The 18632-nt window shown below is 41.8% G+C and overlaps 1 protein-coding gene across 1 annotated transcript in view; it reads left to right on the top strand.

Annotated features, from left to right (window-relative positions):
- LOC139312190 (zinc finger protein 91-like) overlaps window positions 1-18632 on the top strand; it is a 162523-nt gene that overhangs the window by 49974 nt on the left and 93917 nt on the right. Inside the window, exons 1-6 of the mRNA XM_070936779.1 lie at window positions 1609-2126; window positions 2407-2521; window positions 2649-2716; window positions 3629-3758; window positions 4520-6075; window positions 15581-16861. Of these exons, the coding sequence (XP_070792880.1) occupies window positions 1635-2126; window positions 2407-2521; window positions 2649-2716; window positions 3629-3758; window positions 4520-6075; window positions 15581-16222 (3003 nt within the window). The 5' untranslated portion in view covers window positions 1609-1634 and the 3' untranslated portion in view covers window positions 16223-16861. Of the gene's footprint in view, window positions 2127-2406; window positions 2522-2648; window positions 2717-3628; window positions 3759-4519; window positions 6076-15580 lie in introns of the transcript that reaches the window.

Genomic DNA, 18632 nt, shown 5'->3' with positions numbered 1-18632 from the left:
GGAGGATGGCTCCTTTTATATACAAGGGGCGGAGCCAGGAATGGGAGTGGTAAAATATGAATACATTAAAGCTCAAGTAATAAGTTAACCCCTGATGTTCCATATATACATTATTTACACATTAGAGAATAAGGCATTTACATCTGACAAACAGAATATGTTTGTTACAGGAGATACAAATATAAAGGTACAATTTATGTGTGTTATACAAATACAAAGGCTATATATGCATTACAGGAACCTAATGCTTACAGAATAACAAGTTTCTACTAATTCTAGTATACCAGTATATCATATTCTAGTATTATTTATTATATCCTTATTACTGTTTCCCTTCATAAGGTTTTACAGAGGTATGGTATAAGACCTCCGAGGTCCCTTCCAAGCATGTTACTCTGGAATCTGTATTTTGAGTAAGAAGAATGGTACTTCTTGTCTGTTCTTTTGCCCCCTCTATGAAGGGATGAAGCTTTCTATAGAACCCTTCCTAAAAGTGGAAGGCTGCACATGGGTGTGGCACTGTCAGAAGAAATCGGATTCTTTATCAGGAAGGAAACGACAGCCTCCTTCCTCCTGGGCTCCGATGGAAAATGCACCGTTTCCATCACTTGCATAAGAACCTTCCTTGCACACAGAATCCACCAGGTGAGTCCCTCAGAAAAGAGAAGCGGACGCCGTGCCATTCACCATTCGGCCACCGGAGGGCGAACGCCAGAGGTGATTTAGCATAGGAGAATGAGAGGGAAGTGACCTCACTGGATCTGACGCGACACTCCGTCTCTTTTGCACCCTTTGAGCTTCTCTGGAGGTTTAAGTGGGTAAGTGGCGGGTGTGAGTGTGTGTGTGTATATATGTATGTATGTGTGTGTATGTGTCTCCGCGTGCAATGTGGGGGGTTGGGGTGGGGTGCGGTGCAGAGCTGCTCGTGCTAGAGAAGGAAGGGGCAGAAGCCAAGTCCCCATGCAGGTTCAATCTCTTGAGTCCTGGTGTGGGAGATCCCGGATCCCATGTTCCCCTGCCGCCCCTCTCCACGCAGGTGGCAGGCAGAGGGAAGCGGTGCTCAGGAACAAATCCCCAGAGAGGAGGGAGGGTCCTGGGGAATCCTTCACCCCCCATAGCCTGGAGAAAGCTCCGAGGTCGGAGATGGGGAGAGCTTGGAGGGCAAAAATGGAGCAGGAAAGAAGAACATGGTTGCAAGGGAGGAACTGGAGGAGATGGTGCCCGCCTTCTCCTTCTGTGCTGGAGGAGACTAAAATAGGGTTGGATCCTCCGGAGTTTAATTTCTCTTAGGAGGGTGAGTGAACCAGGACATCCCCAACCCCGGTGTCTCATGTGAACGGTTGCTTAGCCTGTCTGTATTCTGGGTATTTTTGTGAAGTCTCAAAGTTTGTACCAAACTCAGATTCATGCACAGGGATTAAGTGCTCAATGCCACTGTAATCCTGTACTAGCTCAGAAAAATACTTCTTTCATTTTGGAATGTGGGTTCTTCACAGTTAAATCCACCACTTTCTCATTAATCTCAGATATACCATTGAAATTGAAATCCATTTGTAACACCCTCTGCTGGAGGCAAAAAATTGGACAGAGATGGCTGGAAGACTTGCTTGACCTGTAGCTACAGGAATGGTACTATGAATAGAAAGGTGTTTGGAGATCCACAAGATTCCCTGGACCCCTTTGGAGGTGCACTACAGGACAGAGAAAGAATGAAAAGCCAATCTTTAGCAAGTGAGGAAATTGGAAAAGGCTCTTCTGGTGTCCAGCCTGGGAGCTATGGGGAGATCTGTGCAAGAACTGAGCAGAAGATCCTGGAGGAGAAAACCACCCTTTCAGAAGTTCAGCCCTGGAACTTCAGGAGCTTCCAATACAAGGAGGATGAGGGTCCCCGAGAACTTTGCAATCAACTCCATTCCTTTTGTAGTCAATGGTTGAGACCAGAAAAGCACACAAAAGCGCAGATGCTGGACCTGGTTGTTCTGGAGCAGTTCTTGGCCCTTCTGCCCCTGCAGATGGAGAGCTGGGTGCGGGAGTGTGGAGCAGAGACCAGCTCCCAGGCGGTGGCCCTGGTGGAAGGCTTCCTCCTGAGCCAGGCGGAGGAGAAGAAGGAGAGCATTGACTGGCAGGTGAGAAACCTTCATTTGGGAACTCAGGACTGGTTAAATATAATAAACAGTATTTTTGATCTCTTAACCCTTGCTTACCAGAATTCTTTGGCATTTATTCTATGTGGAAATAATTCATGTAGGACATTGTTGTTTTATTTGTGATAGTCATTCCTTTCCTTCTTACAACCTCACTGATGGATTTCTGGGGCTTCGGAATGGTGTTCTAAAAAGAAGAATCCAATTCTTGATATGTATTGTCCATTTATTCCTCTTCTTGTTTCCTGCCTACTTTTTCAAGTCCTTCATGATGGAGATCAGAGATCCTGAGGGAAGGGGACATCCATCAGATTCATCTCTCAAAATGTTTTGCACGAGGATCTCTCAGGATGATCCAAATCAAGACACTGTCACAGGTAATACAGGGCTCTCCCATTCCGCAGAGAGATCTCAGGTGTCTCATCTTCTGTATATCTTCTCTTCTATAGAACACTACCTCCTACATTATGAATTATGCAGTTTAAACCTCTGTCTCCCTCACAGGGAAGAATAGAAGGAAGTTGACCCTTTTTGATGGTGGAGCTGAAACAGTGGTAGAAACTCCAATTCAGGTAAGAAGAGGAAATTGATTAGAATTGTATCCTCCTTTTCCTTCAGAAAGTCAGAGGTAGTGTACACATAGTCCTGTCTCCTTCCAATAATCTTTTTTAAGACCAGTACTTTAAAAAAATGCTACTTGTTGCCAATTATTTTTATGATAATTGTAATTATGTAATTATTGTAACATTCCTTTTCAAATAATCCATCAAGATGCTCATTCTTTTTGTAATTCTTTGACTTGCATCTATGCAAAAATGCTCAGAATATTCACACTGGCAAATTACAATTATTTTAAAATGTTTTATTTACAACTAGTGATGAGAAAACTAAGTGGAGCAGATTAATAGATAACACTATTAAAATCCAATGCGAGTTAATAGAAAATTCTCAATGTAAAAATTGTTCTGAAAGACCACGTAATCAAGGCACTTTTGGCTTACAAAGTAAATTCTAATGTCTTGATTTGTGCCTGAATTTGAAGGCCAAACATTCCAGCTTTGCAAAAGCTAAAAATGTCGTCCTCGGGAAATTTCTTCTGCTTTGTTATCTTCCATTCAATCGATATCTCAGACTAGAAGCAACTTCCCTACAATCCGAGAAGAAACAGAAGCCAAATCCCTAGCTGAGTTCTCCCAGCACTTTCATGAAGGGGTTGAGCATAGACAGGACTGCAGCTTCTTGGTATACCATGAGCCATTTACTAAATGCCACATAAAATCCTCCACACACAGAGATACACACATTTCCTTCTGGAAACAGGAAGGGTTGGAGTCATTAATATGTGGGGTTTCCGAGGCCCATCTGTCAGTTGATTCTCTCCAGATGTCTTCTAATGGTGGATGGAGCCATTTAGCTTAGTGCATAGCTTTGCTTTGGGAATTTATAAACAATAGGACTTTCTGCGTACTCTCTTTCTCTGTCAGGAGGGCCTTGTCTCCTTCGAGGAGGTGGCTGTGTATTTCTCTGAAGAGGAATGGTCTGAACTGGATCCTGACCAAAAAGTTCTGCATTGGGAAGTCATGTTGGAAAATTACAGCAACGTGGCTTCTCTTGGTAAGGGTGTTTCCTTTTGTCCAATTGGAGAGTTCAGGAAGAAATTTTGTTTCTGATTATTATTAATCTATCTATATAAAAGAGAAAACCACTCTTGCATTAATCATAAAATCTCCAGAACCGTAAAGCCTACAAACTTGAAATTTGCCACGTATCTTCCTCTTGGCTTCTAGGTGCTCTCTAAGAATGGATTTTTCGAAATGACCATCAGAGCATTAGTATTTCCTATATTATTATAACACGCTCTGATGCTAATTAGTTAGATGTTCTACTCCAACTCCCAACTTGAAAATAACTCTGGAGAGAATGGGATAGCATAGGACAGGCTTCTGTGGGGCAAGTGTCATGGAGAAAAGGGGCAAGAAAACCTGAGGGAGAGAAGAGGATAGGATGGGAGATGTTTCTGTGGGGCCAGCCTGAGGAAGAGGAGAGGAGAGGCTTCTGTGGGGCCAGCCTGAGGAAGAGAAGGGGAGAGGAGAGGATCTATGGAACCAGCCTGAGGGAGAGAAAGGGAGAGGAGAAGATCTATGGGGCGAGCCTGAGGGAGAGAATGGGGTAGGATAAGAGAGGCTTCTGTGAGTTATAACCAGAGTTATGGTACATGTATATAGAAATTATTATTTCTGAAATGCCATTGTAAGCATGCAAATATGCTATATACTGGAATCTGGCAAATATCAGAACTCAATTGATATAAATTCTGACAGATTGATCTTTTTCCCTAATCTTGTTATCGTTTTTATTGCTGTTCCCTTTTGAAGGTGATAATGGGCAGGACCATAAAGAGTCTAGGCGGGAATCATTCCAATTGTTCAGATATGGAGACGTATCGGAGAAGCCTGAAATGCAAATGAAATTCCAGAGGGAGGAGAGAAATCAGTCAAATAATTGGAATAAGGAAAGCTCATCTTCCATTGAGGCTCAGACGCAGTTTCTTGAGCAACCAAGAAAAATGAAGAAAAAATATATTGGGAAAGGTATAAGACTATCTAAAGATACATTAGATGTAAACGGACAGTATCTGACCCAAGCCAAAGGACAAGATTGTATATACAAAGACAATGGAAAACAATACAATTGGACTTTCACACTTTCTCAAGAAAATGGGTCTCTTACATCCCATAAAAGTATTCATATGGAAGAGAAGCCGAATAAATCCCTTGAGCATGGAAAAAGCTTCGGTAAAAACAAGACTCTTACTATTCATAAAAGGATCCACACAGAGGAAAAGCCATTTAAATGCTTGGAGTGTGGAAAGGGCTTCAGCAAGCCCAGTAATCTTACTTCTCATAAAAGGATCCACACAGGGGAGAAGCCATTTAAATGCATGGAGTGTGGAAAGGTTTTTAGTTGCAACAGTAATCTTACTTCCCATAAAAGGATCCACACAGGGGAGAAGCCATATAAATGCATGGAGTGTGGAAAGGTCTTTAGTTGCAACAGTAATCTTACTTCCCACAAAAGGATCCACACAGGGGAGAAGCCATATAAATGTATGGAGTGTGGAAAGAGCTTCAGAGTACATAGTGATCTTACATCCCATAAAAGGATCCACACAGGCGAGAAACCATATAAATGTATAGAGTGTGGAAAGGACTTCAGAATACATAGTGATCTTACAATCCATAAAAGGATCCATACAGGGGAGAGGCCTTACAAATGCATGGAATGTGGAAAGACTTTTACTCATAACATTCAACTTGCTTCCCATAAAGCGATCCATACGGGGGAGAGGCCTTACAATTGCATGGAATGTGGAAAGACTTTTACTCATAGCAGTCACCTTGCTTCCCATACATCGATCCATAGAGGGGAGAAGCCATATAAATGCATGGAGTGTGGAAAGGGCTTCCATGTAAATTCATCCCTTATGAGACATAAGAGGATTCACACGGGGGATAAACCATATAAATGTATGGAATGTGGAAAAGGCTTCAGTGAACTCGGTAACCTTACATCCCATAAAAGGATCCACACGGGGGAGAAGCCATATAAATGCATGGAGTGTGGAAAGGGCTTCAGTGAACACAGTAATCTTATTTCCCATAAAAGGACCCACACAGGAGAGAAGCCATTTAAATGCATGGATTGTGGAAGGGTTTTCAGTCAACGCAGTAACCTTACCTCCCATAAAAGGATCCATACAGGGGAGAAACCATATAAATGTGTGGAATGTGGAAGGTGCTTTAGTGAATACAGTAATCTTATTTCCCATAAAAAAACACACACAGGAGAAAAGCCTTTTAAATGCATGGATTGTGGAAAATGCTTCAGCCGACCCAGTATACTTACTTCCCATAAAAGAATCCATAGAGATGTGGAGCCAGTTTCCGAAACAGAGAGATTTTGGTGAGAATGTATGCTAATTTAGCAGGTTAAATCTATGGATTTTCCTATTTCATCGACTGAACTCAGAAAGGAAGGGTTTTTTGAGTTTGGCCCTCCCAACTGGCAGCCCCAGAGAGGGATGGATATATTAATTTAAATGAAAACAATGTGCATGTTTTCATTTTAATCATGAATGATGAATTTTTGAATGTATTTATGTATATATTTATTTTTTTTTAGAAATAAACTTCTGCTCCCCATAAATAAATAAATAAATAAATAAATAAATAAATAAATAAATTTTATTTCTATACCACCCTTCTCCTGGAGGACTCAGGGCGGTGTACAGCCTATTAAAAGCACAAAGACAGATATCAGTTAAAAATAATTAAAATTATTAAATAATTTCGGCTCAGATTTAAAACCCCAAAATTTAAAACACCCAATTTAAAAATCATTACATTGATAGCCCGGCCTGGCGGAACAGCAGAGTCTTGAGGGCACAGCGAAATACACAGAGGTCGGAGATCTTACGCAGTTCATTCCACAGGGCTGGGGCTCCCACAGAGAAGGCCCTCCCCCTGGGTGTCGCCAGCTGACATAACTTGGCTGATGGCACCCTGAGGAGATCCTCTCTGTGGGAGCGAACTGGCCGGTGGGAGGCTGTTGGTGGCAGAAGTCAGTCTCTAAGGTACCCGGGTCCTATGCGATGGAGCGCTTTAAAGGTGGAAACCAACACCTTGAATCGCACCCGGAAGACCATTGGGAGCCAGTGCAGCTCACTCAGGAGGGGTGTCAGTAGCCCATGAGTGGCTACTGTCTGCATTTTTAAAGGTGCTGCTTCTGCTATTAAATTTTAACTTTCATATGTAACTTGGGTTTTTTCTTTCTATTTTGCCTTTTACTTTGGATGAGTAGATTACATGTTAATTGCCAGGTTGAATGCTGTTAAGTCCAATACACTCCATTGATGAACTGCAATTAAAGACTTTTATTGCCTTCAAGATGAGACTTCATCTGAGTTATCACTTTCATCTGATTTATGGCCTGGAACGGCAATGGCAAAGTTCAGTCTTTTGTTTTGAAGTGAAGTAATTTTAGCCATTTTAGGCTTTTTGATTATTTATTGAAAATGTGAGATCAGTTATTGTTTATTTATTGAAAAGGTTACATTATTTATTGTAATTATTTAATGAAATTGCTATATAATTTTTTAAGAACTTTAGTATTTCATTCCAACATTGCTTAAAGATTATTTAGTTGGTATGCTTTATATTGGACATGAAGTCACTGAAGTTTATTAAGAATCAGAGAACTGTAATGAAGTATTTTTAGAACTACTTCGAATAGGTAACAGTAGAAAACAGTGATCTCCTCTCAAACTTACAATAGAACACATTCAGGTCATCTGCCAGTTGATGATCCTCTTCTGTAAGGCAGGGAGATCTGCTGTTCAGACTTTTCCATGCATTTGCAGGTTCATTAACTGAGAACTGATTTTTCAGCTGTTCAGAGTAGCTTCTCTTTCCTACCTTGTCAATAGTTCCTGGCCTGATTATATGGGATCCTATCTCCTTTCCTGTAGGCTTCCTCTTTGGCACGACAAAGTGCTTGGGCTTTGTCGTAAACCAAAGATGATTGTTGTTATGCATGCACAAGCTCTTGGTAGGCATACAAATGTCCTCAGAAAAGCTAATACATGATGTCACAGTGTCAGTAAATTCATCCAAGCCCACTGAAGCAGCTTCAAGAATACTCCAATCTGTGCAATCAAAGCAAGCGTGTAGCTCTAACTTGGCCTCCTCAGTCCATCTCTTCACTATTCTTACTATAAGCTTTGCAGTTTTGAGTTACTGCCCATAGCTGCACAAGGGAAAGAGCAGTAATCACCTTTTAATGTGGAATAGGAGTGATCCAATATGTTGTTGCCTCTAATGACACAATACTGCATATATATGAACAACTCGTGAGTGAGGTGGCTCTGTTAAAATCTGCTAAGACAATTAAGTAGGGAGTCTGGATATTTCCGTTCTCTACAAAGTACTGTATCTGGTCACCTGGAATCTACAGTGCGGTGCTTGTGCAAACTTGGTGTGGTATATAAGCCCCAACCAGCTAATCAGGCAACTCAGCTTGGATCGCCAGAGCCATGTAAAAGAAAAAAAACTTTTTTCCTTTTAAATGGCTCTGCCTGCTAATCGGTAGCAAAAATCCTTCCCCCTCCCCCCCTCAGCTTGCTTACCTTAGCTGCTGGTCGCAACGCCTTGCTTTAATCCCTGCGCAAGCAACTGAATCTCCCTGCCTGCAATCAAGCAGGCAGGGAGTTGAAGTCTACAAGTCTTAAAGTTGCCAAGGTTGGAGACCCCTGTTCAATTGGGTTAGTTTTTTCCCCCTTTGGGAGCTTTAAAAAAATAGTTAATTGGGGTTTTCTTTAGTTGTTGTTTTTTTAGACCTAGCCATTTAAAGTTTAGGAAGTTTTAAATTTAGCTGCTTTTATATCAAAATAAAAATAAATAAAAATAATATTTGTGCAGCTTTCTGAGATTTAGTGTGTTTCTGCAGTGTTTCACTCTAACTACACAATCACACAAAATCTCACAAAGCTGTATGTGGAATTTTGTGTGTGTGAAGTGTGAAAGTTGGTTTTTTGGGCTTTTTGTGGCTCTGTGAGGTTCCTGCTTATTGCAGGGGCCATTTTGGGTCTAGCACAGCTGCTTTTATATTGTGGGTGAGCCAGTTGTATTGTGTTGTGTTTTGTAGTTTAAAAAAAGGCAAAGAAGTGACATTGACTTGGCCACGCCCATCTGACCACCAAGCCACGCCCTCCCGGTCACCTTACCACCAAGCCACGCCCACTAATTAAGCCACGCCCACAGAACTGGTAGCAAAAAAAATTAGATTTCACCCCTGGCCCCAACCAAAATAAATGAGGAAAACTCTTGCAGAGCATTAAATGGTTTACAGCTAATGAATAATGTTAATAATTACTGTGTTTCCCTGAAAATAAGACCTGGTCTTATAGTTTTGCCCCCCACCCCCAAAGATGCATTAGGACTTATTTTCTCGGAAACACGGGCAACACAGGCAAGCCAAGAGTTGGTGGGACAGATTGACACCCGATTGTCATACTCAGTGTGTATGTCCTGCTATCTGCCACGGGAAACTGAGTGTTATTACCAGCATCCATTTGATGGTCTATTTCAAACAGGCATTAATTAAGTGTAACTGTCCATGTTCATCACCAAATGACAGTAAGCAATTGAGGGTAAACTTTGGGAGAAAGCTCCTTCTTAACTGTTTTTGTCTTCTAATCTCTAATATAGATCGCTAGTTATAGGGATCTATAGAGACAAGTATCAGATTCAATCACTAGAATAATAGTTTCCCATATTCTAGTTTCCATCTTCAACATTCCAGTATATAGTGAAGCATTAGAAACACAATGAGGGACTTGGAAAATTGCCCTTAAAATTTTAGATTGGACCAAAAACTTGAAGTTCCTATGGCACATAAGGGAATTGGGTCTAAATTGTGTGCCGTATAGTAATTGAGCCAAAGGCTCGGCCTCAAAACAGCTTAGTTGCTGCAGTGTATAAACTACTGTATGTAAAGAACAAAGTATTTAATAAGGCTATTTCATTCATTCAGATCTCAGATGTCTTCTGCTTGTGTTCCCTTTATTTTTTTGAGCAGTATATTAACTTGTGGAATAAAGAGATCTTAGAAATACCTAATAATTTAGATGAGGGGATAAAAGGGAACATATCGAATTTGCGTACAACACCAGGCTAGGGGAATAAACAATATCTTTAGAAGATAGGCTCAAGATCCAGAAGGTTCTTGACAGACTGAAATACTGGTCTCTGTCCAATAAATTGCAGTTCATTGATGAGAAAAGTAAGGTGTTACGCTTACCGTGTTTCCCCAAAAATAAGACCCTCTTATATTTTTTAAAACCCTGAAACAAGCGCTTGGCCTTATTTTTGGGGACGTGTTATTATTATGGGACACATGGAGGAAATCAGAGGAAATGGGTACTGGCTGCGCATGTATTTAAATATTTTTGGGGAGGGCTTATTTTCAGGGGGGGCGTATTTTAGCACGTGCTCAAAAGCCCAATTGGGCTTATTACCAGGGGATGTCTTATTTTCGGGGAAACAGGGTAGGTAAGAAAAAACAAATATAGTAGCACATAATAGGTGTATCTGGCTCAACAGAAGAGAGATCTAAGAGTCCTATAGATAATTACTTAAATATGAGCCAGCAGTGTGCTGCAGCTGCTAAAAGAGCCAATGCAGTCCTAGGATGCATCAATAGAGGGATAGTATCAAGATCACATAAAGTGTTAGTCCAGCTTTCTCCTGCACTGCTAAGACTACATTTGGAACACTGCATCTAGTTACGGTCACCATGATACGAAAAAGATGTTGAAACTCTAGAAAGAGTGCAGAGAAGAACAACAAAGATGATTAGGGGACAGGAGGCTAAAACATATGAAGAGAAGTTGCAGGAATTGGGCAGATCTACTCTAATGAAGAAAAGGGATGAGGGGCTGTCACAGAGAAGATGAATTCAACCTATTCTCCAAAGATCCTCTGATGGGATAAAAAGGAATGGATGAAAATCTATCAGAGAGATATCCAGCCTAGAATGAGGAGAAATTTCCTGACAGAACAATTAACTAGTGGAACAATTTGTCTCCAGAAGTTATGGGTGCCCCATCCTGGCAGGTTTTCAAGAAGAGATTTGTCAGGCATTTGTCTGCGATGGTGTAAGACCTCCGAGGTCCCTTCCAAGTATGTTACTCTGGAGTCTGTATTTTGAATCTCTTGAGTAAGAAGAATGGTACTTCTTGTCTGTTCTTTTGCCCCCTCTATGAAGGGATGAAGCTTTCTATAGAACCCTTCCTAAAAGTGGAAGGCTGCACATGGGTGTGGCACTGTCAGAAGAAATCGGATTCTTTATCAGGAAGGAAACGACAGCCTCCTTCCTCCTGGGCTCCGATGGAAAATGCACCGTTTCCATCACTTGCATAAGAACCTTCCTTGCACACAGAATCCACCAGGTGAGTCCCTCAGAAAAGAGAAGCGGACGCCGTGCGATTCACCATTCGGCCACCGGAGGGCGAACGCCAGAGGTGATTTAGCATAGGAGAATGAGAGGGAAGTGACCTCACTGGATCTGACGCGACACTCCGTCTCTTTTGCACCCTTTGAGCTTCTCTGGGGGTTTAAGTGGGTAAGTGGCGGGTGTGAGTGTGTGTGTGTGTGTGTGTGTATGTATGTGTGTGTATGTGTCTCCGCGTGCAATGTGGGGGGTCGGGGTGGGGTGGGGTGCAGAGCTGCTCGTGCTAGAGAAGGAAGGGGCAGAAGCCAAGTCCCCATGCAGGTTCAATCTTCTGAGTCCTGCGGGAGGGAGATCCTGGATCCCATGTTCCCCTGCCGCCCCTCTCCACGCAAGTGGCAGGCAGAGGGAAGCGGTGCTCAGGACGAGCCGCGTTGCCCCAGGAACAAATCCCCAGAGAGGAGGGAGGGTCCTGGGGAATCCTTCACCCCCCATAGCCTGGAGAAAGCTCCGAGGTCGGAGATGGGGAGAGCTTGGAGGGCAAAAATGGAGCAGGAAAGAAGAACATGGTTGCAAGGGAGGAACTGGAGGAGATGGTGCCCTCCTTCTCCTTCTGTGCTGGAGGAGACTAAAATAGGGTTGGATCCTCCGGAGTTTAATTTCTCTTAGGAGGGTGAGTGAACCAGGACATCCCCAACCCCGGTGTCTCATGTGAACGGTTGCTTAGCCTGTTTGTATTCTGGGTATTTTTGTGAAGTCTCAAAGTTTGTACCAAACTCAGATTCATGCACAGGGATTAAGTGCTCAATGCCACTGTAATCCTGTACTAGCTCAGAAAAATACTTCTTTCATTTTGGAATGTGGGTTCTTCACAGTTAAATCCACCGCTTTCTCATTAATCTCAGATATACCATAGAAATTGGGGAATCCATTTGTAACACCCTCTGCTGGAGGCAAAAAATTGGACAGAGATGGCTGAAAGACTTGCTTGACCTGTAGCTACAGGAATGGTACTATGAATAGAAAGGTGTTTGGAGATCCACAAGATTCCCTGGACCCCTTTGGAGGTGCACTACAGGACAGAGAAAGAATGAAAAGCCAATCTTTAGCGAGTGAGGAAATTGGAAAAGGCCCTTCTGGTGTCCAGCCTGGGAGCTATGGGGAGATCTGTGCAAGAACTGGGCAGAAGATCCTGGAGGAGAAAACCACCCTTTCAAAAATTCAGCCTTGGACCTTCAGGAGCTTCCAATACAAGGAGGATGAGGGTCCCCGAGGACTTTGCAGCCGGCTCCATTCCTTTTGTAGTCGATGGCTGAGACCAGAAAAGCACACAAAAGCGCAGATGCTGGACCTGGTTGTTCTGGAGCAGTTCTTGGCCCTTCTGCCCCTGCAGATGGAGAGCTGGGTGCGGGAGTGTGGAGCAGAGACCAGCTCCCAGGCGGTGGCCCTGGTGGAAGGCTTCCTCCTGAGCCAGGCGGAGGAGAAGAAGGAGAGCATTGACTGGCAGGTGAGAAACCTTCATTTGGGAACTCAAATTGGCTAAATCTAATAAACAGTATTTTTGATCTCTTAACCCTTGCCTACCAGAATTCTTTGGCATTTATTCTATGTGGAAATAATTCATGTAGGACATTGTTGTTTTATTTGTGATAGTCATTCCTTTCCTTCTTACCAACCTCACTGATGGATTTCTGGGGCTTCGGAATGGTGTTCTAAAAAGAAGAATCCAATTCTCGATATGTATTGTCCATTTATTCCTCTTCTTGTTTCCTGCCTACTTTTTCAAGTCCTTCATGATGGAGATCAGAGATCCTGAGGGAAGGGGACATCCATCTGATTCATCTCTCAAAATGTTTTACACGAGGATCTCTCAGGATGATCCAAATCAAGACACTATCACAGGTAATACAGGGCTCTCCCATTCTGCAGAGAGATCTCAGCTGTCTCATCTTCTGTATATCTTCTCTTCTATAGAACACCACCTCCTACATTATGAATTATGCAGTTTAAACTTCTGTCTCCCTCACAGGGAAGAATAGAAGGAAGTTGAGCCTTTTTGATGGTGGAGCTGAAACAGTGGTAGAAACTCCAATTCAGGTAAGAAGAGGAAATTGATTAGAATTGTATCCTCCTTTTCCTTCAGAAAGTCAGGGGTAGTGTACACATAGTCCTGTCTCCTTCCAATAATCTTTTTTAAGACCAGTACATTAAAAAAATGCTACTTGTTGCCAATTATTTTTACGATAATTGTAATTATGTAATTATTGTAACACCTTTTCAAATAATCCATCAAGATGCTCATTCTTTTTGTAATTCTTTGACTTGCATCTATGCAAAAATGCTCAGAATATTCACACTGGCAAATTACAATTATTTTAAAATGTTTTATTTACAACTAGTGATGAGAAAACTAAGTGGAGCAGATTAATAGATAACACTATTAAAATCCAATGCGAGTTAATAGAAAATTCTCAATGTAAAAATTGTTCTGAAAGACCAAATAATCAAGGCACTTTTGGCTTATAAAGTAAATTCTAATGTCTTGATTTGTGCCTGAATTTGAAGGCCAAACATTCCAGCTTTGCAAAAGCTAAAAATGTCGTCCTCGGGAAATTTCTTCTGTTTTGTTATCTTCAACTTCCATTCAGTTTGTATCTCAGACTAGAAGCAACTTCCCTACAATCCAAGAAGAAGCAGAAGCCAAATCCCTAGCTGAGTTCTCCCAGCACTTTCATGAAGGGGTTGAGCATAGACAGGACTGCAGCTTCTTGGTATACCATGAGCCATTTACTAAATGCCACATAAAATCCTCCACACACAGAGATACACACATTTCCTTCTGGAAACAAGAAGGGTTGGAATCATTAATATGTGGGGTTTCCGAGGCCCATCTGTCAGTTGATTCTCTCCAGATGTCTTTTAATGGTGGATGGAGCCATTTAGCTTAGTGCATAGCTTTGCTTTGGGAATTTATAAACAATAGGACTTTCTGCGTACTCTCTTTCTCTGTCAGGAGGGCCTTGTCTCCTTCGAGGAGGTGGCTGTGTATTTCTCTGAGGAGGAATGGTCTGAACTGGATCCTGACCAAAAAGTTCTGCATTGGGAAGTCATGTTGGAAAATTACAGCAACGTGGCTTCTCTTGGTAAGGGTGTTTCCTTTTGTCCAATTGGAGAGTTCAGGAAGAAATTTTGTTTCTGATTATTATTAATCTATATATATAAAAGAGAAAACCACTCTTCCATTAATCATAAAATCTCCAGAACCGTAAAGCCTACAAACGTGAAATTTGCCACGTCTTGGCTTTTAGGTGCTCTCTAAGAATGGATTTTTCAAAATGACCATCAGAGCATTAGTATTTCCTATAGTATTATAACACGCTCTGATGCAAATTAGTTAGATGTTCTACTCCAACTCCCAACTTGAAAATAACTCTGGAGAGAATGGGATAGCATAGGACAGGTTTCTGTGTGGCAAGTGTCATGGAGAAAAGGGGCAAGAAAACCTGAGGGAGAGAAGAGGATAGGATAGGAGAAGCTTCTATGGGGCAAGCCTGAGGGAGAGGAGAGGAGAGGAGAGGATCTATGGGGCCAGCCTGAGGGAGAGAAGGGGATAGAGAGGAGAGGCTTCTGTGGGGATAGCCTGAGGGAGAGAAGGGGAGAGGAGAGGCCAATCATAATTACTCATTAATTTTCAAACTCTTAAGTGTTTATTTATCAAGCCCAATCACATAGTTTCGTAGCGGAGCACGGATATTCAGCTAGTTATTATTATAACCAAAAATGTTTTGCTATTTTCAGAGTTATGGTACATGTATATAGAAATTATTATTTCTGAAATGCCATTGTAAGCATGCAAACATGCAATATACTAGAATCTGGCAAACATCAGAACTCAATTGATATAAATTCTGACAGATTGATCTTTTCCCTAATCTTGTTATCGTTTATTGCTGTTCCCTTTTGAAGGTGATAATGGGCAGGACCATAAAGAGTCTGGGCGGGAATCATTCCAAGTGTTCAGATATGGAGACGTAATGGAGAAGCCTGAAATGCAAATGAAATTCCAGAGGGAGGAGAGAAATCAGTCAAATAATTGGAATAAGGAAAGCTCATCTTCCATTGAGGCTCAGACGCAGTTTCTTGAGCAACCAAGAAAAATGAAGAAAAAATATATTGGGAAAGGTATAAGACTATCTAAAGATACATTAGATGTAAACGGACAGTATCTGACCCAAGCCAAAGGACAAGATTGTATATACAAAGACAATGGAAAACAATACAATTGGACTTTCACACTTTCTCAAGAAAATGGGTCACTTACATCACATAAAAGTATTCATATGGAAGAGAAGCCGAATAAATCCCTTGAGCATGGAAAAAGCTTGGGTGAAAACAAGACTCTTACTATTCATAAAAGGATCCACACAGAGGAAAAGCCATATAAATGCATGGAGTGTGGAAAGGGCTTCAGCAACCCCAGTAGTCTTACTTCCCATAAAAGGATCCACACAGGGGAGAAGCCATTTAAATGCTTGGAGTGTGGAAAAGGCTTCAGCAAGCCCAGTAATCTTACTTCCCATAAAAGGATCCACACAGGGGAGAAGCCATATAAATGCATGGATTGTGGAAAGGGCTTTAGTTGCAACAGTCATCTTACTTCCCACAAAAGGATCCACACAGGGGAGAAGCCATATAAATGCATGGAGTGTGGAAAGGGCTTCAGTGAACACAGTAATCTTATTTCCCATAAAAGGACCCACACAGGAGAGAAGCCATTTAAATGCATGGATTGTGGAAGGGTTTTCAGTCAACGCAGTAACCTTACCTCCCATAAAAGGATCCATACAGGGGAGAAACCATATAAATGTGTGGAATGTGGAAGGTGCTTTAGTGAATACAGTAATCTTATTTCCCATAAAAGGACACACACAGGAGAAAAGCCTTTTAAATGCATGGATTGTGGAAAGTGCTTCAGCCAACCCAGTATACTTACTTCCCATAAAAGAATCCATAGAGATGTGGAGCCAGTTTCCAAAACAGAGAGAGATTTCAGTGAGAATATGCTAATTTAGCAGGTTAAATCTATGGATTTTCCTATTTCATCGACTGAACTCAGAAAGGAAGCTGTTTTTGGCCCTTCCAACTGGCAGCCCCAGAGAGAGATGGATATATTAATTTAAATGAAAACAATGTGCATGTTTTCATTTTAATCATGAATGATGAATTTTTGCATGTATTTATGTATATATTTATTTTTTTTAGAAATAAACTTCTGCTCCCCATAAATAAATAAATAAATAAATAAATTTTATTTCTATACCGCCCTTCTCCTGGAGGACTCAGGGCGGTGTACAGCCTATTAAAAGCACAAAGACAGATATCGGTTAAAAATAATTAAAATTATTAAATAATTTCGGCTCAGATATAAAACCCCAAAATTTAAAACACCCAATTTAAAAATCATTACATTGATAGCCCGGCCTGGCGGAACAGCAGGGTCTTGAGGGCACAGCGAAATACACAGAGGTCGGAGATCTTACGCAGTTCATTCCACAGGGCTGGGGCTCCCACAGAGAAGGCCCTCCCCCTGGGTGTCGCCAGCTGACATAACTTGGCTGATGGCACCCTGAGGAGATCCTCTCTGGGAGCGAACTGGCCGGTGGGAGGCTGTTGGTGGCAGAAGTCAGTCTCTAAGGTACCCGGGTCCTATGCGATGGAGCGCTTTAAAGGTGGAAACCAACACCTTGAATCGCACCCGAAAGACCATTGGGAGCCAGTGCAGCTCCCTCAGGAGGGTTGTCAGTAGCCCATGAGTGGCTACTATCTGCATTTTTAAAGGTGCTGCTTCTGCTATTAAATTTTAACTTTCATGTGTAACTTGGGTTTTTTCTTTCTATTTTGCCTTTTACTTTGGATGAGTACATTACATGTTAATTGCCAGGTTGAATGCTGTTAAGTCCAATACACTCCATTGATGAACTGCAATTAAAGACTTTTATTGCCTTCAGGATGAGACTTCATCTGAGTTATCACTTTCATCTGATTTATGGCCTGGAACGGCAATGGCAAAGTTCAGTCTTTTGTTTTGAAGTGAAGTAATTTTAGCCATTTTAGGCTTTTTGATTATTTATTGAAAATGTGAGATCAGTTATTGTTTATTTATTGAAAAGGCTACATTATTTATTGTAATTATTTAATGAAATTGCTATATAATTTTTTAAGAACTTTAGTATTTCATTCCAACATTGCTTAAAGATTATTTAGTTGGTATGCTTTATATTGGACATGAAGTCACTGAAGTTTATTAAGAATCAGAGAACTGTAATCAACTATTTTTAGAACTACTTCGAATAGGTAACAGTAGAAAACAGTGATCTCCTCTCAAACTTACAATAGAACACATTCAGGTCATCTGCCAGTTGATGATCCTCTTCTGTAAGGCAGGGAGATCTGCTGTTCTTCAGGGTTTTCCATGCATTTGCAGGTTCATTAGCTGAGAACTGATTTTTCAGCTGTTCAGAGTAGCTTCTCTTTCCTACCTTGTCAATAGTTCCTGGCCTGATTATATGGGATCCTATCTCCTTTCCTGTAGGCTTCCTCTTTGGCACGACAAAGCTGCTTGGGCTTTGTCGTAAACCAAAGATGATTGTTGTTATGCATGCACAAGCTCTTGGTAGGCATACAAATGTCCTCAGAAAAGCTAATACATGATGTCACAGTGTCAGTAAATTCATCCAAGCCCACTGAAGCAGCTTCAAGAATACTCCAATCTGTGCAATCAAAGCAAGCGTGTAGCTCTAACTTGGCCTCCTCAGTCCATCTCTTCACTATTCTTACTATAAGCTTTGCAGTTTTGAGTTACTGCCCATAGCTGCACAAGGGAAAGAGCAGTAATCACCTTTTAATGTGGAATAGGAGTGATCCAATATGTTGTTGCCTCTAATGACACAATACTGCATATATATGAACAACTCGTGAGTGAGGTGGCTCTGTTAAAATCTGCTAAGACAATTAAGTAGGGAGTCTGGATATTTCCGTTCTCTACAAAGTACTGTATCTGGTCACCTGGAATCTACAGTGCGGTGCTTGTGCAAACTTGGTGTGGTATATAAGCCCCAACCAGGGGTGAAATGCTCCCGGTTCGGACCGGCTCGGGCGAGTAGGTAGCGATGGCGGCGGGCAGTTCGGAGAACCGGTAGCAAAAGTCACTGTCCCCGTTCCCCATGCCCAGCTGAGCCGCGCGATCATCAGAGCCTTTTTTTTTCTTTTAAATGGCTCTGACCAGCCAAGCTCTGAGATCCCAGCTGAGTTGCCTGCTAATCAGGCAACTCAGCTTGGATCGCCAGAGCCATGTAAAAGAAAAAAAACTTTTTTCCTTTTAAATGGCTCTGCCTGCTAATCGGTAGCAAAAATCCTTTCCCTTCCCCCCCCTCAGCTTGCTTACCTTAGCTGCTGGTCGCAACGCCTTGCTTTAATCCCTGC

Source organism: Pituophis catenifer, unplaced genomic scaffold (genome assembly GCF_029215685.1).
Source record: "Pituophis catenifer annectens isolate HBS135680 unplaced genomic scaffold, rPitCat1.0.hap2 SCAF_2, whole genome shotgun sequence".
Taxonomy (NCBI): Eukaryota; Metazoa; Chordata; class Lepidosauria; order Squamata; family Colubridae; genus Pituophis; species Pituophis catenifer.
The sequence above is the reverse complement of the archived record's forward strand: the minus strand, read 5'-3'. Positions and strand labels throughout refer to the sequence as shown.